Genomic DNA, 24,299 nt, shown 5'->3' with positions numbered 1-24,299 from the left:
AGAATAGGTGGCTGCATTGATCTGACATCCTGTGAGGTCAGTGGTGGTGGGTACACAGGGAGGGTTACATGGCAAGCCATCAAGCAGAGGGAGACTGAGATCAGCATGGCTTTTATAACTATCCTTTTCTCAAGAACTACCTTGGTAGGGCACCCCAAGACCTCCCACTGGGTCACCTCCTGGATAGCATAGCTGGATCTAGTCTACACCCACAATCTATTATGAATTAACATCATGCCATTAGCTGTTAATGTAAGACTTTGGAGACCATGTTTTGATGCATGGGCATCTGTGGGACACCAGAACTAATATCCCCGCTATAGCAGGCTCTACATGCAGGTTGGAAGTCTCTCGCCCTTTGCATCTTAAATTATGACTTGTTGGTCTGATTGTTTCATAATATTTTGTAAATTTTTTTGAAGTTTTAAAAAAATTTATTCAGGGGCTTTACTCGAGTCTCCCATATAACTAGCAGAGACTGAACACGCAGGTCATCTTCTAGTGCTTTCCCAGGCATCTTAACAAGTAGTTTGATCAAAAGTGGAACGGTTGGTACTTGAACTGGTGCTCACGTGGGATGCTGGCATTAGAGAAGGTGGCTTAACCAGCTCTGGCACAATGCTGGCCCATGTATTTCTAAATAACAGGATAATGTACCTGTTTTGGTATCTGTGGATTATCTTTATAAGTAATACATCATACCCACAGATAATCTTTATCACTGAATTTGTGTTATCTCAACTCATTTAGGTATGGCATTACTAAATGGTTGAATTTTGTCTAGAAGGTTCAGTTTCCCGCCTCATTTTCATTTATATAATGACATCTCAGATTTCTTTTTAACACTCACATTTCATTTTATTCAAAGCTCCTCTTCCTCTCTGCCCTCCAACTGCCAAGAGCTAGCAGCTGACATTTGGAACAAACTAGATTAGCATTGATGACGATGCCCAGGTTTTTCTGTGGGGGATGTGTCATGGCTCCCATGGCACCAGCAGACTTACTCCAGAGATGTTGCAGTCTTTACATAGCCTACTCCAAGCTGGGAGCAGCACAGTCCATTGCTCTGATGTGCGGGATTCTGTGTCCTGTGGTATAATAGTGTGAGGCTATAGTCCCAATTTCACTGTCTGTAGCTCCTGTGAATTTGAGTCTTCTGAACTTTTGGGTATTCAGAACTTAAAAAGGAATAATTTAGACCACTTACAATGTAACTTTGTCCTTTGTTTCTCTTATTAAACCTGTTTTAAAAGAATGCCAGAGGCCCAGCACAATAGCTTAGTGGCTAAATCCTCGCCTTGTATTCTCCAGGATCCCATATGAGGCCAGTTTGTGTCCTAGCTGCTCCACTTTCCATCCAGCCCCCTGATAATGGCCTGAAAAAGCAGTAAAGAATGGCCCAAAGCCTTGAGACCCTGCATCCATGTCAGAGACCCGAAGAAGCTCCTGGCTCCTGATCAACTTAGCTACAGCCATTGTGGCCATTGGGGAGTAAATCAGTGAATGGAGGAAATTTGACTCTGTCTCTCCTTCTCTTTTTTTATTTCTAATAATTTTTATTTCCAACAGAAATAGAAATAAATCTTTAAAAATAAAAGAATGCCAGAACTCAAACCAGTACCTATGTGGGATGCCAATATCATATGTGGCGGCTTAACGCACTACACTACAATGCTAGCCTTTCTTTCTCTTTTTTTTTTTTTTTTTTAAGATTTGTTTATTTATTTGAAAGGCAGAGTTAGCAAGAGAAAGAAAGAGACAGCTTTTCTATGTGCTGGTTTACTCTTCAAATGACTGGAATAACTAGGGCTAGACTAGACCACGCTAGGAGTTGGAAGCTTCTCCCAGGTCTCCTGTTTGGGTGGCCGGTGCCAAACTACTTACACACTCCATTGCTCTCCCAGGTACCTTAACAGGGGGCTGGGTCAGAGGTGGAGCAGCCATGACTTACTTCTAAGATGCCCATAATAGCCAAGACCAGGATAAAGTTAGGAGCCAGGCACCCAACCCACGTCCCCCCTGTGGGTGACAGGAATCCTCCTATGTGAGTGTCACCTGCTGCCTCCCAGGGTGTGCATTTGTAGGAAGCTACAAGTAGCAGTCAGGATTTGAACCCAGGCCCTCAGATAGGTGAAGCAGCATCCCAAGCAGTATCTTCACCTCTGTGCAAAATACTTCAACCTGAAGACGACTTTGAAGTAAAATCCCGGGCCTGAGTTGTCAGTAGCAAATTATTAAAATGCCAATAAATGAAAAAAAAAGTAAAACAAAGTCATCATTTCAATGTTTTATCTTTACCTTTGGTCATAATTTTTTATAAATCAAACAGTATATAACTATACAAAAAGTTAAAGCTTGTAAGGTAGGAATGAAGTTGATATTCTTTAAGATAGAAACTGGATGGTTGTCAGCATTCAAACCTATTGCTACTGTTATTTTTAAGAGCCTATGTTGCTACTTCTTGCTGAAACTTATTTTTATCACTACCCTTTGCTGCCTCCCTTTAAGAAAATACGAATATTTGGGACCACAGTTACTAGGGGATTCATATTATAAATGTAGACAGAACAGACTTCTGTTTCTTTAGCCTTAGTAAACCAGCTCAATATTGCTTATGTTTTATTGTAAATATTACTAAAGATTATCATGTCAACTAGTTTCTAATATACCATGTCTAAAATACAGTGAAAAATTTCCAGTTTTATTTAAATGTGAGAGGACAGTAAATATATTAATTTAAAAATAATAAGCTAAAATTATTAAATTTTCTAAGAATATCAGTTAAAGACTAAACTGTTGTATTTACAGGTTTTTGAATAATCAGTTGTTATGCTATAAAGGAGTTTATCAAATATTTGGATATTTTCTCTATCTGGTATGCCCCAGATAGAATTTCTTTTTGAGGGGGTTAGACTGTCATGGTGCTACACCTGTTTCTCACACACCCTTTTCTCTTCCTTCTTACACAAAATATTATGTTGACTCCTAAAGCAGCTTGTTTGTCTTCAACCTTTAGAGAGTGAGGCCGTGGAGCCGGGTACAGAGAGCCAGCAGCAGGAAGATCCCCCAGAGAGCGGCGGCTGCGGTGATCCCCTGGCGGAGCAGGCAGTCACCGCAGCGAAGGACCACAGGGAGGAGCTGCTTGGCAGCGCAGGAGCCAAGCTGGAGCTCCACGCCCAGTCCGCGGAGACAGCCCGAAGCAGAACTGGGCCAGACGCTGCCGAGAATGCCTGTGTGGATAACAGCCATCTGCAGCTGGCTCAGGCCGACCACTGCCCAGATGTGGCCACGGCAGGGGGTGTTGCTGAAGACCCTAAGGTTTCACCTCCCGGAGACCCAGCCACGGAGCCGCTCACGGTACCAGGCTGTGACTCTGTCCCTGCTGCGTTGACTTCTGAGAGTAAATATTCGCAGACTAGGAGGAAAGAACTCCGTCTACCACTTCAGAGTGTGTTGCCCACAGGCCAACCTGAGAACAATGAATTAAATGAACTGCAGCAACCTGATCTCACTGACAGTGATGGGAAGTCGCTGCGGGGTCACGGTGACTCGCAGGGTTCTGGGAATGCACTTTGTGAAAAGAATGACTTATCTGACTTAAGTCCACCACTGCTGCCTCGGGCGCGTATGGCCCCAGAGGAAAAGGGAGAGCAGGAAGACCCAGTCGCTAAGGAAACCGAAGACTATTTGAACAGCCTTCTGGAAGGGTGCTTACCAGACCCTGAGGAGGATTCCCTTTGGTGTGAAGACAGCCAGGAGGAGGACTCGGAGCTGCTTCAGGACCTTTCTCCTGAGGAAGACTCCTACAGTCTCCAGGAGAATCTGCCTGATGACAACTGTCTTTCTCTTGATGATCTTGCCAAGAGGATAGAAATTGCCGAGGTAAATTAAAGATGAAGTACAATTAAACATAAAAGGCACTTTTCGAAGCTAGAATTTATGCAGAATATTGCCTGATTTTATGATCATTTTAGTCAACATATACTGGTAATCATTAGTACTTATAGTTGTTTATATGTATGGAATAAAATGACTCAATTGTGATAATGTTTATACTTTAAGGAGTTGCAGTGCATGCTAGCAGATACATTAAGCTGTATTATCAATACCAATTTTTAATAGTCCTGTGATTATTTTTTAAACTTGATTTTGCTACAAATTAGGATCAAGAGTACTAATGTTGTATTAAGGAAATCATGTTTTCATGTCATATGTCTAGGAGACAAAATACATGTAATATATACCCACCTTTTCTCCCTTGTGCTGATGTGTTTTTAAGCTTCAATAATGGAATGGAGGAAACCTTTTAAAATGTAATGAGAGGGCACTAGATTAATTCTTAAGCACAAAATCTAAAACAAGGTCCCAGAAAGATGGCCCTTGTCCTTTGTGTGGTGACATAATAAAACAGTTGACCAAAAGAAAACATAAATGCTACATCAGAGCTATGACACCCTCCTCAAGGTGGCCTGTCATGGTAGGAAACACAGTCAGGTGCCTGACTTGAGCCCCGATACCAGCTGCATGGCTCAGCTGCCACCCTCGGGAGCTGCTTTTTGCCACTCTGTGCTATTGTCTTTACAAGTATTTCTTCTCCTTAATTTTATTTTTAGGTTCTATTTATACCCATCATATTGTAACTTGGCATTATCAGTGAAACAAATTAGTTTCAGAGGGAAAACAGAAAAATAAACCAAAAGTAGCCAAGAAATTATATCTGAAAATAGAACCCAATGAACAAGTTTCTAGCATCATTAAACTTATTTCAGTAGCTTCCTTTATTGCTATTTATAATGAGTTCTCTAAAACTATGATCTACTGTTGTCTTTATTTTTAACAAAACGACTTGATTGCCATGTATAGTTCATTCTCCATAAATTGTGATTTTGTTTAATTTGTTTTAAATAAAATTTAATATTTCTTAATGAATTTCCATTGGGGTTGATGAAAATTTTCAGAAATACTAGATAGTAGCCATTATTGCACATTAATAATGCAGTTAATACAACAAAATTATATATTCTTAAAAACGATTAATGTAATTTTGCATTGCATATTTTGTCACAGATTTTTAAAAATATTTTTAAAAATAGAGCTAACTATAAAGCCCTTAGCCCAGAAGTATTTAAGTTTTTACTTATTTTAACTAGAACCCTGGGACAGGGAGTTCCAAACTGTTGAATTAACATTGCAACTAAATGGAGAATTCCTCTCTTAAGCTCATTAAGTTTTCCTACTAGGTAATACTAGCAGTGGAAATTATAGGTTATTTAAAGTTAGCCTTTCTGTGAAATTAGTGTATTTTGTCCCTTTCCCTGGAATTTTCTTGGTCTACTAAATCAGGTAGTTTAATCCCAAAAGCTACACATAGTTAGCAAAACTAATTTACCTTCCTATGATAATCCTAAATGCTATTCCTTTCTTAAAACTTAATGTCTTTAAAAGAAATTTTTATTTTATTTTTTTATTTGAAAGCCTGGGAGAAGGAGAGCCAAAGAGAAAGATTTTCCATCCACTGGTTCACTACCCAAGTGGCCTCTTTGACCCAAGCTGAGCTGATCTGAAGCCAGGAGCCTCTTCTTGGCCTCCCACATGGGTGCAGGGTCCCTGAGCTTTGGGCCATCCTCTACTGGTTTCTCAGGCCACAAGCAGGGAACTGGATGGCAAGGCAAAGATTTTAGCTGCTAGGCTATGGCACTGGGGCCAGGTATGTACTTTTTTTTTTTTTTTTAAAGATTTATTTTTATTATTTTTTCATTGGAAAGGCGGATATACAGAGAGGAGAGACAGAGAGGAAGATCTTCCGTCCGATGATTCACTCCCCAAGTGAGCGCAACGGGCCGATACTATGCCGATCCGAAGCCAGGAGCCTCTTCCGGGTCTCCCACACGGGTGCAGGTTCCCAAAGGTTTGGGCCGTCCTCGACTGCTTTCCCAGGCCACAGGCAGGGAGCTGGAAGGGAAGCGGGGCTGCCGGGATTAGAACCGGCGCCCATATGGGATCCCGGGCGTGCTAGGCGAGGACTTAACCACTTGCGCCACCGCTCCGGGCCCAGGTATGTATTTTTTCAAAGGACCTAAGTATTGGGCCCAGCACCATAGTCTAGTGGCTAAATCCTTGCCTTGCATCTGCTATGATCCCATATTGGTGCCAGGATGGCCCAAAGCCTTGGGACCCTGTACCCTCATGGAAGACCTGAAAGAGGCTCCTGGCTTTGGATTGGTGCAGCTGTGGCTGTTGCAGCCACTTAGGGAGTGAACTAGAGGACAGAAGATAGTCTTCTCTGCCTCTCCTCCTCTCTGTATATCTAACTTTACAATAATGAATGAGTGAATGAATGAATGAATGAATGAAAGGGAAGGGAAGGAAAGGAGAAAAAGAGAAAGAAAAAAGGGGGAAAGAGAAAACCTAGGGAAATAGTTTTGAAAGTTTCAGAACTATAAGTTTGCTTGCAAGTACAAACTCATGCTTTAAGAAAAGGGGGGGGGTGCTCTAAAACCTGTGTGTGTGTGTGTGTGTGTGTGTGTGTGTGTGTGTGTGTGTGTATGTGTATGAGAGAGAGAGAGAGAGTGAGAGAGAGAGAGAGAGAGAGAGAATCAAAGTTCTTGATCTGCTTTGCTCTACATGTCTTCATTGGGAGTGGAGGGGTCTCCCCTGTGGGCCAAGGTGCAGGGCAGGGCCTGTTGGAGGTTCTCTCACGTTCACACTGGGCCATTTGGACTGGAACCGATTGTGAAATATTTTTTCTCTGTAAGCCAGGGACACTGAACACAGTCTCATATTAAGAGATAGTATTTATGAGTAGCATTTTTCATTTCCACAGGAACCACTGAGGCATGTAAACCTGCTGGCTTCCCCATTGTTATGCTACCTCTTCCTGTGGCTTCTCCCCATCAGGACCCTGCCCCTTCCTAGCTGGTGTAACTGCACCACTGTTTGTTACACAACATGTTAGGATGTTCTTTCTTTGCCAGGTCTGCCCCCCCCCGCCACCCCCCGCCACCCCACCTCGATACACACACTTTTTTTTGCGAGGGGGGGAGGGGATCTCTCTGCTTTTATTTGTTTACCATTTCTGTAGTGCTCAGCTTTCTCTGTGGTGGAATTTTCTTTTGACAACCATTGCCTGCCCATCCAAACCACTTGTTCCCTTGAGTTGCTTTAAAGAGTTGGATTTATTATGCAAAATGAAATAATTTTCACAGAAGTCTTATAGAAAACTGAAAATCTGTGTACTATTTTAAATAGGGAGACATGTATAAATGAAGTTTCTCTTGGTTTGGAAGTGTTTTTCAAACTCAGGAATGTTTTTTGCAAAATGGTAGTATGTGAAGCTTTGCTTTGTCTTGTATAAAAAAGATCGTAATACAGTATCATCAGAGGTATAGGCTCATCTGTTAAAAACATTTGTCCTCATATCTTTTTTTAATGCTTATTTTTAAAATTTATCATACAATTCTGTATAGTCTGGGATTCCTCTCCCCCTAATTTCCACCCCCCGATTGATTTTTCCCATAATGTCACAACTCTTCATAAGGAATTACAGTTCCATCAGTCTGCTGTTTAAGTGTGCTCCAACATTGCTGGTGCAGACAATATCGGACAGTCCATCATCCCATTGTCTAGATATATCTGACACTTTCATTAGGAGTTCATCTTTTGTTTGGAAGCAGAGATGCATGTTGCATTGTGTCTTCACATCTGGATATGGTAGCATATCCATTGGATATGCTACCATATCCATTTCTCCATCACCATATATTTCAATTTGCTTGATGGATTCCTTATATTAGATAGAACATATGGTATTTCTCTTTTTGTGATTGACTTATTTCACTGAGCATAATGGTCTAGTTAGGACCATGTGGTTGCAAATGGTATGATCTCATTCTTTTTAATGGCTGAATAATATTCCATAGAGTAGATGTAGCACAGTTACTTTAGCCACTCCTCTCTGGATGCGTATCTGGAATGTTTCCATGTCTTTGCTATTATAGATTGTGCTGCTATAAATATGGGACTACAGATCCCCTTCTCATATGTAGTTTTAATTTATTTTGGGAATATTCCTAGGAATGGGATAGCTGGGTCATTTGCTGTTTTGGTGGTTTTTTGGTTTTTTTTTGGGGGGGGAGGGTTTGGTGAAAGTGACTTCTGTGTGAGTGTCATGGTATAGATACAATAATTAAAAATACAGGTGCAGACACTACGATACAGCCTGAAACCTAACAATTGCCTATTTCAAGTGCATCAACCTTTTCCTAAATTTGAATACCCAAGTTTTTGACAGAGGGTGAAATTTGATTGAAATACTCAAATACCCAGAATATATTGGTGAGATTATTTCATTGTCAGAACCCAAAGCCTGTTTCTCTGGGAAACTGGTCAGGTAAATAATTCTTTGATTGATTTGGTTTGGGAATCTTCTGTAGGAGTCACATTCAGCTGTTCCATCTTACAGATGAGTGCTTACAGGGAATTCCTAGCATCTGAACTTAAGAATCGTGAGCCACTGACCCAACCCCATACTGCTAGTAGGAGGGCATTCAGCTGATAGGGGGCTGTTACCATATATAGGGGTGAACAGATTGTCTTGTTTTCCAAATAAATGGTACTCAAATTGAGTCTTGGTTATATTTTACAAAAATTTATCTTTTTAAACAAAAATGCCCATGCTTGTCTATTTTGTTTAATTATTTGAGAGAGAGAAGGAATGTCAGACGTACAGAGAGCAAGAGAGCGCCGCACCCATCACTGCCTGCAGAAAATCCCTCTGTGCTGCCCTCCTGTGTGCACATCTGCCGGATCATATTCTCTCCCACTTTGCCTTTCAAATAAATAACATTTAAAACAAAGCTTTTTTAAAGTGCTATTTTTAAAAGTCAGCATCAGTGTACTTCATCCAACTTTTTTATTTTTTACAAATTTGCACTCTGTTCACAATTCACATTCTAACATTCCAGTGTTGAGGGCTCTGGATGACCATCATATTCTTTCTGAAAGATGTCTTTTCTTCATAAAGCTGGTACCTTGTTCCAGCTGTGAATTATTCTGTCATTTTGTTACAGTAGTAGCCATTAATCTCATTCCACAAAAACGTTTGCCAAACCACCTCTTTCCCCAGACCTGACTAGTTGGACAAATTTATTCATCACACTGTGTCTTGTTTGAGGTCATGTGTAAGTTAGAGATTTCTGCTAAAGGTATAAACTACTTTAGAAAGACAAAAATGAAAAAAAGTTTGCCTTATTTAAAAGTTCTGTTCATTTTTTAATTGTAACAATCAACCTATCACAGAAAGCAGACTTTAATCGTCATACCAAAAAAGATCATTGTGTTACAGAAATGGCAAGAGATTTTAATCTTTTTTTAAAGATCTATTTTATTTTTATTTGAAAGGCAGACTCAGGGCTCCACTTCTGGTCTAGCTCCTTGCTGATGTACCTGGGAAGGCAGAGAAAGATTGGACCCTGGTGTCCACGTGAAAAACCTGGAGGAGGCTCTGGGCTCCTGGTTTGGACTGGTCTGGTTCTAGCTGTTGTAGTCATTTACGGAGTAAACCAGGGGTGGAAGATCTCTTTCTCCCTGTTTCCCTCTCTCTGTAAATCTGCTTTCCAAAAAAAATTATTTAAAAAACAATTCTTTTAAAACTGACAGACTGACATTATGATTTTATAAAAAGCAGAGGGATGTCTTATAAAAATAGTTTGGAGGAGTTAACAAGCTATGTGCCATAAATCAGCTGCCCCTGTTGTAGAATTGCTTGGCAGCCTTCTGAGACTACGCACCAAGGCCGTGACCTTTGCGGGTGGTGGTGGTTACTTGTGCTTCAGCCATGAAGTTAAGGCAAACGTTATCACAGATGCTTCTTAAGATCATTAGTTTTGTCCTGTAATGATGAGAATTCTACATTAGGAGGAGATTAAAGAGCTCTACCCAAAACTCTTGCCAAATGAGAAAGGACAGATTCTACTGCCCAAGCTACCTGTCCTCTAACAGTTTCCACCTTGGCCCGCATCTCCAGTACCTAAGCTTGGCGCCACCATTCCTTGATCTGTAGACAGAGGGCAGTTCAAACAGAAAAACCTAAAACAGATGCCTAAGCAAGACTAAAAGGCAGTAGTGGACAAGTGCACACTCCTTTACTTCAAGCATGCCCCACTGAAACAGAAGGCTTTCAGTGGAAGAGGAAAAGATTTTCAGATTTTCAGCCAGTGATCAAAAGACAGAGGAAAACCATCAAAATCAGTGTTGACTCATCTCATGCAATTGTCCTTTCTCATACTGTGCTTCTTCCCTTTTTGAAAATGTTGCCAAAGTTGATTTACCACTCATAATAGTAAAGGTGAGGCTGCTTGGTAACGCCTGTAACCCATAGCAGCAAACACCTCAGATTAAGCCGACACGAAGCCTGCTGCACTGAGACCAGCGCCTGGTCTGACTGGGACACCCTGCCTTTCCCTGTAACTTCAGGAGCCTCTCAGTCTGTCAATAGCCATTTTGTTGTACTTGCAAAGCCATACTTGGAAAGTTTGTTTTCTGCCTCTTGAATTTACAGTTTCAATATACAAATCTCAAAGATAGGCCAGACAGTCATGCCACTCTGAGGCGCCCCCTTAAGATTGTTACTCATAGGATTGTGTCTTGTTCCTAAGTTAAAACAACATCTTAAAAATTCCACGGTAGATGAATTATCTACTGGTGAATTTATGACTTTATTGTTTGGAGAAAATTATAAAAGGATCTGAGTTCAAAAAGGCTCTCCTTGACGTGTTAAGTAATGTTGTAGCTCTCTAAAGATTGGAGAGTTGCTTCCTTTGTGTGTGTGTACTCACCATTTTGACTAAAGTCCTTTTGTCTTTGAACTAGGATAATTGAAATGTATATATTTCCTAGAGAAAGAATAAATGACTGGTTTATTGATTTTTTTTTGAGCTAATGGTTTTTGTAGACACACACCCAGAAAAGCCCAGTTCTTAGGCTATTTGGCCCTAAAAGCCCAGAGTTATAAAAAGGACTAATAGGATCTGTCGTACTTAACGTACAGCACATTATCAGGTTGCTGACTGGAACTGGAAATCATTAAAGATTTTCTGCTATTGATCACATAAATGAAATTACAGGCAGTCTCCAGCTTGCAGTGATGAGATACCAGCAGGTCAGTGACCTCTGCAGTGTTAGGCCCACAATGCCCACCTGTGTCATCACCTCCAACTGATAGCAAACAGGCAACTCACAAGTTTTTTCTGTGAATGAGCCTCCTGCACACCAGCTAAGCTCTTCCAGCAGATCCTCTTCTCCACTCTGCACGTTGGAGACTAAATGGCAAGGGGTTTGGAGTGGGTTTTTGAGGAGGGGTATTAAATAAGGGGTAGGATATAAACCTAGATAAGAATATGGACCAGATGAAAATTAGAAGACAATATAGAAAGGGGCAACAGTGGGGGACTGAGGAGGTGTTACCCAGCAAACCTGTTCTTTATAGAGTCAAACTGTAAATATTTTAAGCTTTATGTCTACTAATTTATGCCATTCTAGCCATCAAAGAGCCATACACAGTTATAGATGAAAATGGGCCAGACCTTGTTCAGTTAAATTTGGTTTACAAAAATTGGCATTGGCCTTTGGCCCTGGTTTGCCAGCCTCTGCATGTTTCAGAGAAAGGTGTTCTAGTAACCAGGTTCTGAGAGAAACTCTGAAAGTGCAGTTTTAAAATATTTCAAGCAGTAGAACACATTTGTTATTTCTGTAAAAGTGCTGGTAAGTGAAGACAGTGGTGGAGTGTAAACCTCCGTTAACCTAGCAAGACCCAGAGCCAACTGATTAAGAATGGCGATAAGTGATCATTTTACAAATAACAGGAAAATTTCTTGATTTCTAGGTTTTTGCACACTATACTTGTATCCAACCCTGAAGTCAGTTCAGGGGTAAGGAAAGCAGTCAGGACATTCATGGCTGTGTGTGTGTCACTATCTGTACAAAGAAAGGTTGTTGTTTTTTTGGGTTTTTTGTGTTTTTTTTTTTTTTTGTCAGATTTTGATGATTATTTTCTTTCTGTTGGAATTGAATATGCCCATACTAAAAAAGTCAGATATCTGTGGATTAGCCCTTAGACATTGCCTGTGAAAGAGTGGTGTGTCCCCTTGAACATGACTCATGGCCCTTGTCCTCTCTTGCAGGTTGTTCCTGCTGAAGGACTGGTCTCTATCCTAAAGAAGAGGAATGATACTGTAGGAGATCATTCTGCCCAGATGCAACAGAAACCGTCGAAGCGAAAAGTAAGATTTCAAGAAATAGACGACAGCTTGGATCCAGGTAAGCTGCTCCATCGTGTCTAGCAGAGCACAGGGTCAGTGTTTGCCACAGAATGAAGTAGTATGTGCTGGGATGTCTGCTCACAGATTTTGTGAAAGATGCTGAAACTCAGTTGCCTCATCTTCTAGCAGAGAAACATACACAAACTGTTAGCTTAAATTATCCCTAAGCAGTTAGTTTGCCCTAATAAGTGAGCAGATTGCAACGTTGACTCAGTCCCTTGTTGTGTAGATTAATCTTCAGTATTGAGAAGCCTTTTGTTGTTGTTCAGCTGAATCTGGTATTTTTGTCTTCTTTTCAGCAGCCAATTAGTATTTCTCCTTCATTGTGGAAAATGAATTATAAGTGTGTACTCTTCAGTGACTTCTTCGTGCTGTAGAGAACTGTCTTTCAGGAGCAGCAGTTGAGCCCAGTTGCTGCTGTTTGACTTCTCTCCTAGGCCTGCCCTTAAGGAACTTTCTGTTGCAAACACGATTGCCCTTTTGTGGTTGCAAATCAGTTTACCTTAGACCAGAGTAAACGAGGGAAAGTGGAAACGTGGCCTGCTGAGAACGCTCAGAGTACTTGTCCTGTTTGTAATCAGCTACAATGTTAAAATAATCGCACACAATTTTAAGCATGCTTCCCAAGTGTGTCCCAGGAAAGTGCACTAGAGCTTTCTGAGTACTTACAGTTTCAAAGCTGTTGGGCTTTGGAAGTTTTCTGTTTCTATGCTCTCCTTCTGCCTCTGCAGCCTGCCGTGGGCCAAACTAGTAAACCTGTAAGAGACTCAGTTTTGTCATCTTGAGAGTGACATCTGCTCTCTGCTCCTATGGGAACAAAGAAAAACAAATCTAATTGTGTGCATAAATTAACTTCAAGAGAGAACTTCATGCAATGATTGGTGGTTGGTAATTTTTAATTCTTAAATTCTGTGGCTCACTTTCTGACAAAACCTTTAACAAGGGCCAGTTCTCGCTGTAAATCACTGTTATGAACTAGAAATATGAGACACAAATATTATTATCTTTTTTGCTGACTTTATGCCAGGTAATAGTGATTTAACTGTGGGTAAAAACATACAGTTTTGTCTTTATGGAGTTCACTGACTTCCTGGGTGATAAAGGTTTTAAAATTTTTCTAAATCAGGGGCCCAGCACAATGACCTAGCAGCTAGAGTCCTCGCCTTGAACACACTGGGATCCGATATGAGTGCCATTTCTAATCCCAGCAGCCCCACTTCCCATCCGGCTCTCTGCTTGTGGCCTGGGAAAACAGTCAAGGATGGCTCACAGCCTTGGTACCCTGCACCCACATGGGAGACCCGGAAGAAGCTCCTGGCTCCTGGCTTTAGATTGGTTCAGCTCCAGCCATTGCGGCCATTGGGGAGTGAATGATTGGACTGACGATCTTCCTCTCTGCTTCTCCTCCTCTGTGTATATCTGACTTTGTAATAAAAATAAAATAAATCTTTTAAAATTTTTTTTAAAAACCACACAAATTTGTGGAAATTATTTTAAGATTTGTTAACTTTATTAGAAAGTCACATTTATAGAGAGAAGGATAGACAAGGAGAAAGATCTTCCATCCACTAGTTAACTCCCCAAGTGGCCGCAATGGCTGGAGCTGATCCAAAGCCTGAATCCAGGAACTTCTAGGTTTCCTGTTTGGGTGCAGGGATCCAAGGCTTTGGACCATCCTGTACTGTTTTCCTAGGTCATAAGCAGGGAACTGGAAGGGAAGTGGGGCATCCCCAACATGAACTGGTGTCCATATGGGATCCTGGTGGATGCAAAGCAAGGATTGAGTCCGTGGGCAATTGGACCAGGCCCATGGAATAGTTAAAAAAAAAATGTATCTTTTTCCTGTCTCCATTTGACTTAAAGACACACACACACACACACACACACACACACACACACACACACACACACACACACACAAACACACACACATTGGGTTTGTATATCCCAGTTGGCCTGAGACGGTCCTGGTTTTACACTGTTGTCCAGTATTGCATTCAGATGACATTTCTTTTCACTTTCAAAGGTGTCTAATCTGGAGGATGCATTAAATTTATTTTTAAATGTTTTTTAGTTTTTATATTTGAGAGAGCTCCCATCTGCAAATTCACTGCCCGTATGCCCAGAACAACCCCTGCCAGGCTGAAGCCAGGAGCCAATCCAGATCTCCCATTTAAGTGGCAGGACCAAATTCCTAGAGCCATCACCCCTGCCTCCCTGGTTCTCAGTAGAGTAGGATGCTAGAGCCAGAAGCCAGGGCCAGGGAGCAAACCAGATATTGCCATGCTTATTAGTCTTTTGAAATATTTTTTCTTTGATAGTTTAAGGTTTTTCTACCAAAGAATAGTTATTTCCTTTAATTTAGAAAGATTGATGTGTACATTTTCATTAAAGATAAACCTGCCAGAGTTGTTAAGCAAAAGAAAAGGGAATCACTGCTCTAACTAGAATTTCACCGTTCAGCTAAATGAGGAACGAAGATGTTACTAAGATGCCAAAGAAATTCTACCCAAAGACATTTTTATTGTTTAGCATGGCATTGGCTTTCCTTTAATGTGATCCCGTAATGTGAATTCCAAAGACAGTGTAATACAAGGCTGGAATGTGCATTTAACCCTTTGCCTGTGTCAGAGGTTAGATATGGCCCTGTTTCCCTTGTTTTTGTTTGTTTGTTTGTTTAATGGAAGATGATTCTATTCATTTTCTATTCATTCTATTCATGAGCAAGTTGTAGTTTTCTTTTTCTTTTTTTCCTAAAGATTTATTTACTTAAGACATATGCTGATTCACTCCCCAAATGGCCACAATAATCAGGACTGGGCCAAGCTGAAGCCAGGAGCCTGGATCTGCATCCAGGTGTCCCACATGGGTTCAGGGGCTCAGGCATTTGGGTCATCTTCTGCTGCCTCCCCAGATGCATTAGCAGGGAGCTAGACTGGAAGTAAAACAGCTAGAACTTCCATCAGCTTTCGCATGGGATGGCAGTAGCACAGTGTGCAGCTCAACCTGTTATGCCACAATTCCAACTCCACTGAGTTGTTTTTGTAATGTTAGAATTCACAAGAATGAGTCTTAGTGGTAGTAAAGAGGTAGACATTCTGACACTCAGATTTTGTAAGTCCTGTCCCTAGAGGACTAACATTAGAAGACTGCAAGCAGGCTAAAATTTCCATATGATGACAATTTAACCTCTGTTTTTCTGTTTGCAGATGAAGTTGGAAATGGCTCATGTATTTTACTCATCTTGCTGTGCATAGCAACGGTTTTCCTGAGTGTTGGAGGGACTGCATTGTATTGCACTTTTGGTGACGTGGAGTCACCTGTTTGTACAGACTTTGCAGACAACGTGGACTTCTATTACACCAAGTTACTGCAGGGAATGGCAGAACTTAAACACTGGATCTACCTCTCCTAGCACCATTCAAGAGGGACAAGCATGCTGGCAGTGAGAATGAAAGATGTGAACCTCTGTAAATCTCTTTTTTTTATTTCAGGAGTTCTGTAGCCTCCTCCCCCAAACCCCAGGGAGGAACCAGGGGCGACTCTGAATGGCCCTCCAGATGAGCCGTGCTAGAATAGAATCATCCCTGTAATGAGGCAGGGGGGAATCTAAGCCCTGCAGATGGAAGGGAAGATCCCTAGGACACTGGCCCCTGCTGTTCCTCTCCGCCCCTCAGGTAGTGATGTACACTGAGCAGAGCTGGCCAGGGCAGCCCTGGAACCACACACTGTTTTTAGCTGTCATGTGAAGCTCATGGTTAAAGGATACTTTTGGTTTACATATGTTGGTCCATAGCCATTGCTTCCAAGCATCATGCAATATTGACCCCCAACCCCCGCTTTTTTTTTTTTTTTAAGTTAACCTTGGGAGCCATGTAATACAGGCTTTTTTTGGCCATTATTTTCAGATCCTGTTTTTCCAGTTTGTGAAACTGAGTGTGTATGTTTCAGTCAGTTATCATAAGCAAATAACAAACAGAAATTATCTTTATTCTTTTATTTTTACTATGATGTGCAGGCACAAATCTGTGAAGAAGGCTTAACATGGACTAGATGAACTGTAAAAATCTTGGCCCTGAAGTGAGCAACTGTGACAGATATGTGGCAGTTATCATGATTAAGTATATAGAAATTAATCACAGGCAAAAAGGCAACATTGAAGAGCTCCCCCGGAGTGTCAGTGCTTGGTCATGAACTCAGTACCTCCTCAAATGATGTGTGCTGGACTGGACTCAGCAAACACTCCCTGGGCACCTGTTACACTTTGAGAATCTCTAAGACCCAGAATACAAATAAGATGTAATTCCTGCTATAGATGTTTTAATTCTGGTCATATGTAAAATAAATCAGTAGTTTGGCAAATGAAATTAATTCACCATATGTAAATCAGTATTAGCAGATCACGCATTCAAGTGTTGCAACGTACCTTCAATATCACAGGCTTGATTTTAGACTTTGCTGTGTGGTCATTTGATGAAAATTCAATCATAACCTGAATAGGCAGGTATCATTTTTCTGTAGATCTGTCAGTTCGGTGGCCTTTCCTTATTTCACATACAGTGGTCTCCCATTGAAGAAGCCTGGCTTTGACTTTTTATATCCTAGGCAGCATTTTAAAACGAACATGAATTATAGTTTTTTAGCCAAGTGATCATTATTTTCTGTTTTTCTTTTAGGATTATTATAAAGAAAAAGGGAAGAAATTACTTTCTAGTTGTTACTGGCTGGTACAGTACCTCCCTTGATGATTTTGCTTATTTATTTAGACTGTATGAATTCTAGAAGGGCTTTTCCCATCTGTGGGGAGCGTGCTGCAGAGCATGCGTGTGGTTCATCCCTGTGTCAGCTGTTTAATTACTGTGTACTTAGTGTTTGGATTTTCTCTCTTTCAGATTGATGCATTTTTAGGCTTGTTTATTTTGAAATGGGTGTCTCACTTTTCACTTACAATGCTGTTTGATTTGTCTTTCATGTCACCATAAACTGTAATATTTTCAAGGATTATAGATCAAAGATATTTATTTAGAGGTGTACAAGATGCTGAAATTTAGATTCCTTATACTTAAGGCCGACTTTATTAGAAGATTATTTTAATGTTCGATTATGAATTTTAAGAATTTGTATTGTAATTGTATGTTAAGTATGTAAAGCGTCAACGGTTCCCTCTTTGTGGCTCTGTAAAGGCCTTCCACAAAGCCTGCTGTAGTGGGGGCAGCCTCGCTGGTCAGCCTCTCCCACTTTGCCCTCGTACTGTCTAGTTACTGATGTTTGGGGATGCTGATTTCTGCCAGTCTAATGTCGAGATACATACCCTCTGATTCACTTCTCTCAGGTTCCCCTCGGAGTCCTGTGGATAAGGTGGTCAATTTTTCCTATGGCTCACTGGGGCCACTTTGGAAACCCAAGTTCTCCCCAGGAACCTGCAGACCAAAATGAAAGAATGAAGGTAATTCCATGACAGTCTTAGAGACCCATGTGGGTGAGCTCACCACACTGTGAGGGTTGGGGAGGCAAGCGCAGGGGTATCCTGCTGTCTTGACTTAAAACAGGCATGAAGTCTCAACTAGAAAAATTAAGACAGTTTTTGAAAATTGTAATAGTCACTTACTGCATGAGTTGGAGTAATTACACCTGATGATGAAAAGATTGTTCTCTGACACATAAGACAATTCATCCAGCTTCACTGAAATGTAATGTTTCCCATCATTGGAAAAAGCAAGTATTTGTTGTAACTAATCTTCCCTAAGAACTGTACTGAGGGTATCAAATCGAGCTTGTGATTTAAAACCTACACCAACAAAATGTGTCGAAGAGTTTATTTGAAACCCCACAGGTGCTGAGAAAAACTACTTTAAGATGAAAGCACAGTGTCTGAAGTTGCTTTGGTCCCAACCAGAGAGAGCCATCTTTTTGGGGAGGTCTACAGAAAGTCTACATAAAGGCTCCATTACTAAGCTATCTCCCCCATCCATCTGACATAGGAGCTGAAAATCACCCTCAATCCTTTAGATTGCAAAAGTCAAAACCATCCCAGAGATTTGCTTGGTTTTGAGTTGCGTACTAGATGTGGAAAGATTGAGATTTGAAGGTGAGTCTTTGAGAGGCAGATGCAAGCTGGATCTTACTGGACTTGTGGGAGGTTGTGGCCTGAGAGGGGCAGGGAAGGAGAGTGGGCTGGGAGTTGAGGAGAGAAAGAGAAAGGAAGGAAAAAAGCCAAGACATCTCTTAACTATCTTATCATGTTGCTCTGTTGTCAGGAGTAAGAGTGGTTCCAGGATTTGGGGCACACATTATAGTGTAGGCAGCTAAGTTAGCAACCTCAAAAGGAAACATTGATTGAGCTTCAATACTGACCCTCCGAAGTCTACAGTGAGTTAAAATTTCCTGGCACTGTTGAAATCTTCCTGAGTTTAGGGACAGAGAAATTATGTGTGTCCTATAGGCATTTTTTCTCCTTGGTAGAAGACTCACTCTCTGTGAAAGGCAAAGTTAGAGAGAAAGAGATCTTCTATCTGCTGTTTCACACCCAAAATGGGTGCCATGGCTGGAGCTGAGCGACCCATCCCAGGAGTCAGGAGCGTCTTCTGAGCTTCCCATGTGATTACAGGGCCTCAAAGCATTTGGGTCATCTTCTGCTGAACCAGTGGCACCGATGTGGGATGCCAGCCACATAGATACCACTGTGCTAGTCTCTAGGAGTTGCTCTTAAATTTGACCTTTGTCTACTACCCTGAGTTGACTGCAGTACAGTAAACAATAGCAGGCTTGTTGTTGTCTGTATCTTGAGAAATATTTAAATGCCTGCAGCATGCTTAGCCACCGCCCGCAGGGTGCTAGGCCATCGGAAACAGGAAATGATCCAAAAAGAATTGGCTTCTGGTGAAGGAAATAAATTTGTGAAGAGAGAATTTCAAAAAAGAAACCAGGTATTGTGCTACTCAGGGGAGATGTAGCTTGAATTTATTCTTTCCTAGCATGCCAAGCCCTAGCAACTTGATTGAAATCTTGACAAGTACCTTTGCTCACAGCCAAAGATTTTATAATGATTATCCAGTAATGACCACTTTTCAATTTTGGTTAACACCTGTGCTGGTAATAGGCCTAAGATTTTATAACGGTGGAAAATTTCTCTGAAAAACCTTCCAAACTGAAAATTTGAATGAAAGGGCAGGCATTTGGCAGATGGTTGAGATGCCACTGCAGGTGCCTGCATCTCAAGATTGAAGGTCCTAAGTCGGGGCTGCTCTGCTTGCATTCTAGCTTCCTGCTAATGTGTGTGCTGGGAGTTAGCAGATGGTGGCTCCAGTCCTTGGGTTCCTGTCACTGGTGCTGAAAGCAGCCCCAGCTCATGGGACCAGCCTAAGCTCATGGGACCGTTTGGGAAGTAAATAAGCAGATTGGAGTTCTGTTCCTTTCAAGTAAAGTGAAAATAAATTTGCAAAATATTTTGAAGTCTAAACTGAAATTCTTCCTCATCTAACAAAGAAAATTTCAGTCCCAAATGGTTTCATTCTGTAAATTATGTAAGTAAGAAATAATGCTCATCTTACAAGATAGTCTTTTTTTAATTTTAAAGATTTATTTATTTTTATTGGAAAGGCAGATATACAGAGAGGAGAGACAGAGAGGAAGATCTTCTGTCCAATGATTTCCTCCCCAAGTGACTACAATGACCAGTGCTGCGCCGATCCAAAGCCAAGAGCCAGGAACCTCCTCCAGGTCCCCCACTTGGGTGCAGGGTCCCAAGGGCTTGGGCCATCTTCAACTTCCTTCCCAGGCCACAAGCAAGGAGTTGGATGGGAAGTGGAACTGCCGGGATTAGAACCAGTGCCCATGAGGGACTCCAGCGTGTTCAAGGCGAGGACTTTAGCTGCTTGCTAGGCCACCATGCTGGGCCCACAAAATAGTCTTTTTTTAAAAAAAGATTTATTATATTTGAAAGGCAGACCTACAGAGACAGAAGGTGAGGCAGATCTTCTACCTGCTGGTTCACTCCCCAAATGACCAGGACGGCCAAAGCTGGGCTGGTTCAAAGCCAGGAGCCTGGAGCTTTTTCTGAGTCTCCCAAATGAGTGCAGGGGCCCAAGGACTTGGGTCAGCTTCTGCTTCTTTCCTAGGCCATAATCAAGGAGTTGGCTTGGAAGTAGAGCAGTCAGAACTTGTACTGGAATCCAAATGGGATGCCAGTGCCACAAGTGAAGGCCCAGCTGACTCTGCCACCACACTGACCCCATAAAATATTCTACTAAAAAAAAAGAATATGCCATCTCATTTTATGAGTTTAGTACATGTTGAATATTTCTCTTAAGATTTATTTATTTTTATTGGAAAGTCAGATATACAGAGAGGAGGAGAGACAGAGAGGAAGATCTTCCATCTGATGGTTCACTCCCCAAGTGAGCCGCAATGGCTGGAGCTGAGCCAATCCAAAACCAGGAGCTCAGGACCCTTTTTCGGGTCTCCCATGCGGTACAGGGTCCCAAGGCTGCTTTGGGCCATCCTTAACTGCTTTCCTAGGCCACAAGCAGGGAGCTGGATGGGAAGTAGAGCAGCTAGGATATGAACCATTGCCCATATGGGATCCTTGTGGATGCAAGGTAAGGATTATAACCACTAGGCTATTGCACCTGATCCCCATCTCACTCAAACTTGGGCACAAAAAAAAAAAAAAAATGCTAATAAATAATCAGGATCAAATGAGACCTATTCCAATTATATGATCTTTATTTAATTCTCCAAAACCATATAGTGTGGTTCATAAGCTTAATAAACTTAATCATGCAAGCACATAAAATTCATACACCATTCATGATAAATACTCTGCAAAGTGGAGCTAGATGTAATCTTCCTGAATTTCTGGTAAAGGCCATTTATGAAAAACCAAAAGTTAATATTAAATACTTTTTGGGAAAAAAATGAATGCTCTTCTTCCCAAGATCAGAAACAAGGCAAGGACCACTTATTGTTTAACATTGTACTGTAGATGCTACCGAAGACAAAGACATCCCTATTAGAGATGATTCTTCTAAAGAGAGTCCGAAGGACTGCTAGAGTGAGAACGAGAAGGTTGCAGTGGGGCTGGCACTGTGGTGTGCCAGGTAAAGCCTCTGCCTGCAGCACCAGCATCACATATGAGTGCTGATCCAAGATCCAGCTGTGCCACCTCCAATCCAAGGGCACAGTGAAAAATTTGACAAAAAGTTTGGTAAAGCTTGATGGAGTTGTTGGTTTTATGGGTATGTGCTGGCATTGTGGTACAGACACCGCATTCTCATATGGGTACTGGTTCATGTCCTGGCTGCTCCACCTCCAGTCTGGCTCCCTGATTATGTACCTGGAAAAGCAGTAGGAGATAGACCATGTTCTTGACCCCTGCCACCCATGTTAGCTCCCAGCTTCAGCCTATCCCAGCCTGGGCCATTGAAGCCATTTGGTGCGTGAACTCTAGGGCAGAAGATCTCTCTGTCTCCTCCTTTTTTTCTCTGTAACCCTGCCTTCAAACAAGTAAGTAAATCTTTTTTAGAACATTTAAAACTCATTGATTTTGCATTTTAAGTAGAAGCAATTATGTGCACAGATTACACCTCAAGATATTTTTTTTAATGTCTAGTTTGTAACTCTCTTGCATCCAAAAGTAGTACAAGAAGCAAGGGTACCCTTGGTGTCCATGAGAATATTTATTCCCTTTTGCTGTTGTTTAATTGAGTTAGAAAAAAAATTGGAGGGTGTGACATCAAAGCACCAGTCCTCGTGCAAGACCTAACTACACAACTCTCATCTCCTGTTTAATCACACTTACCGCCATCATTCAAAATGCCTGGATTTCAGGCCTCATTCTCTCCACTACCTTTAAACTGTTTCAGTTCCTTCTGAGCCTTTGAAATGGTGATTTTAGACAATGCTTTTTTCCTACTCAATGCAGCACTCCAAATTTCAAGTCCAGTCTAATTATAGAAATTCTGTAAGGACAGCCTGATCCCTGTGACCAGAATGCATTGATCAAGAATGAGGCTTCAGGATTTTACTGCTTGTCTTAATTGCTGTGGGTCAGGAGCCGGGAAGGAGATGTGCATTGAGGAGCCAGGAAGGAGATGTGCATTGAGGAGCCGGGAAGGAGATGTGCATTGAGGAGCCAGGAAGGAGATGTGCATTGAGGAGCCGGGAAGGAGATGTGCATTGAGGAGGCTGAAGGGCCTTACATCACTCCTCACAAGGACACCTGCTGATAAATGGGCGAGCCTTATGTTGCGAGCACAAGTCTGGGGAGTTGACAAGAGCTGTGCAAGCTCCTCAAAGCTACTGCAGCTACTGCAGCTCACATCTAGATAGAACCTTTGTCTGAAAGTTGCTTTTAATCTTGTTTTCCTATTTTTCTTTTTTTTCCTAAATGAAAAAAAAAAAAAGCTAGATTGTTTAAAAGTGGCAGTTTGGTCAAATCGCAGGGGGACTTTCATGTCACATGCTTAGAGCTGAGAAGGGGAAGCAGTCCCTGGATGGGAATCTTGAAATAAGTGAGGTCACCTTAACGACATGCTTAGCTTCCTCTCTGGAGGCTCATCCATGCAAGTTCTGAGATAACCTCAAGCTTCCCAATGGGGCCAATCTTGTGGAGCTTTACTGCTTGGTGATGCCAGTGTCTAAATCAGAGTACCAGTTGGAGTTTCCATTGCTCTTCTGATTCACCCCCTACTAGCGTGCCTGGGAAAGCAGCTGAGGGTGGCCCGAGGGTTTGGGCTACTTGCCTTCCACCTGGGAGACTTGAGTGGAGTTCCAGGCTCCTGGCTTTGGCTTGGCCCCGCCCCAGCTGTTGCAGTCACCAGAAGCACTAGAAAGTTGCTTTCAACTTTGGATTTCCTGGACTTTCCAACATCTTACTCTGTAGACAGAAGACAAGGCATTGGCACAGCTATACGAATAGTAATTCCGGGGAGAGGCACAGTGTGGGCAGAATTTGTTGTGATACTCCAAAGCTATGGAATTAAAACTTATTTGAACATTTCACGGAAGAACTGAATCATAGGTTAGAATGTAATGCAAAAATGAAATGAGGCCAGTGCTTTGGCATAGTGCATTAAGCCTCTACCTGTGGTACCAGCATCCGAACATGGGAACCTGTTCGTGTTCCAGCTTTTCCACTTCCAATCCAGCTCCCTGCTAATGTGCCTGGGAAAGCAGCAGAGGATGGCTCAAATCCTTGAGCTCCTGCACCCTCATGGGAGACCCAGAAGAAGCTTCTGGTTTCTGGTTTTGGAGCAGCCCAGCTTTGGCCATTGTGGCCGTTTAGGGAGTGAACCAGCAAATGGAAAATTTGTTTCCTTGGGATAGTTGGGAGGGTAGGTGTGGCTTCTCCCTTTGTCTCTCTTTCTCCCCAGGTACAGGAAGGAAAAAAGAAAAAAAAAAGTCTCCTTTCTCTGTAAATCTGCCTTTCCAATAAAAATAAAATTCATGTTTTTAAAAAACCATAAAAGGAAAAACAATTGAACTACTGAAGTCAACATTTTGCCAAGTGTGGTTTTGTGGGCTGCTTGTCCTCCAGCCTGGTCACACTCAGTGACCCCTGGGGCCAGGGTGTGACGTGCTCAGCTCTCCAGAGAGCCTGGACTGGCATACACCTTTGGCTCCAGACGTGAGATTGCCTGGCACCACTTGGGTGACATCCATTTGTTCATGTTAGAGGAAGAAGGTTTCTTGTGGCATGTTCCCAGGGAGGCACAGCTTTACACTGACAGCTCGAGTCCTTCCGCCCCTTGGTTTGCACTGGTGGGAGCAGCTGTCTTGATGGGAGCCGTAGCCCTGTCTGTGTGACCTTCTCTTCAGGACAGCAAGTCCCATTTTGTGCTGAAAATCATTATTCATAAATAGAAGTGCATTAGTGCTGGCTGTGGTCAAACCCATCTGGTCACTGACATTCTGTGGCGAGTGATGATTTGGCCGTGGGGCGGGAAGGGAAGGAAAGAGGAGCAGGAGAAGGGGAGTGTTACT

General features: G+C 42.0%; 1 protein-coding gene across 3 annotated transcripts in view; it reads left to right on the top strand.

The window, feature by feature from the left end:
• Nucleotides 1-18,119, top strand: part of CNST (consortin, connexin sorting protein) — a 78,165-nt gene extending 60,046 nt beyond the window's left edge. For all 3 annotated transcript variants that reach the window (XM_040968269.1, XM_040968270.1, XM_040968267.1), the window contains exons 9-11: nt 3,017-3,882; nt 12,180-12,315; nt 15,527-18,119. In XM_040968269.1, coding sequence (XP_040824203.1) covers nt 3,017-3,882; nt 12,180-12,315; nt 15,527-15,732 — 1,208 coding nt within the window. In that variant the 3' untranslated portion in view covers nt 15,733-18,119. The remainder of the gene's footprint in view (nt 1-3,016; nt 3,883-12,179; nt 12,316-15,526) is intronic.
• Nucleotides 18,120-24,299: the final 6,180 nt, after the last annotated feature.

This window comes from Ochotona curzoniae, unplaced genomic scaffold (genome assembly GCF_017591425.1).
Source record: "Ochotona curzoniae isolate NIBS_2020 unplaced genomic scaffold, NIBS_Ocur_1.0 scaffold_4683, whole genome shotgun sequence".
Lineage (NCBI taxonomy): Eukaryota > Metazoa > Chordata > Mammalia > Lagomorpha > Ochotonidae > Ochotona > Ochotona curzoniae.
This window is presented reverse-complemented; position numbering and strand designations above follow the sequence as displayed.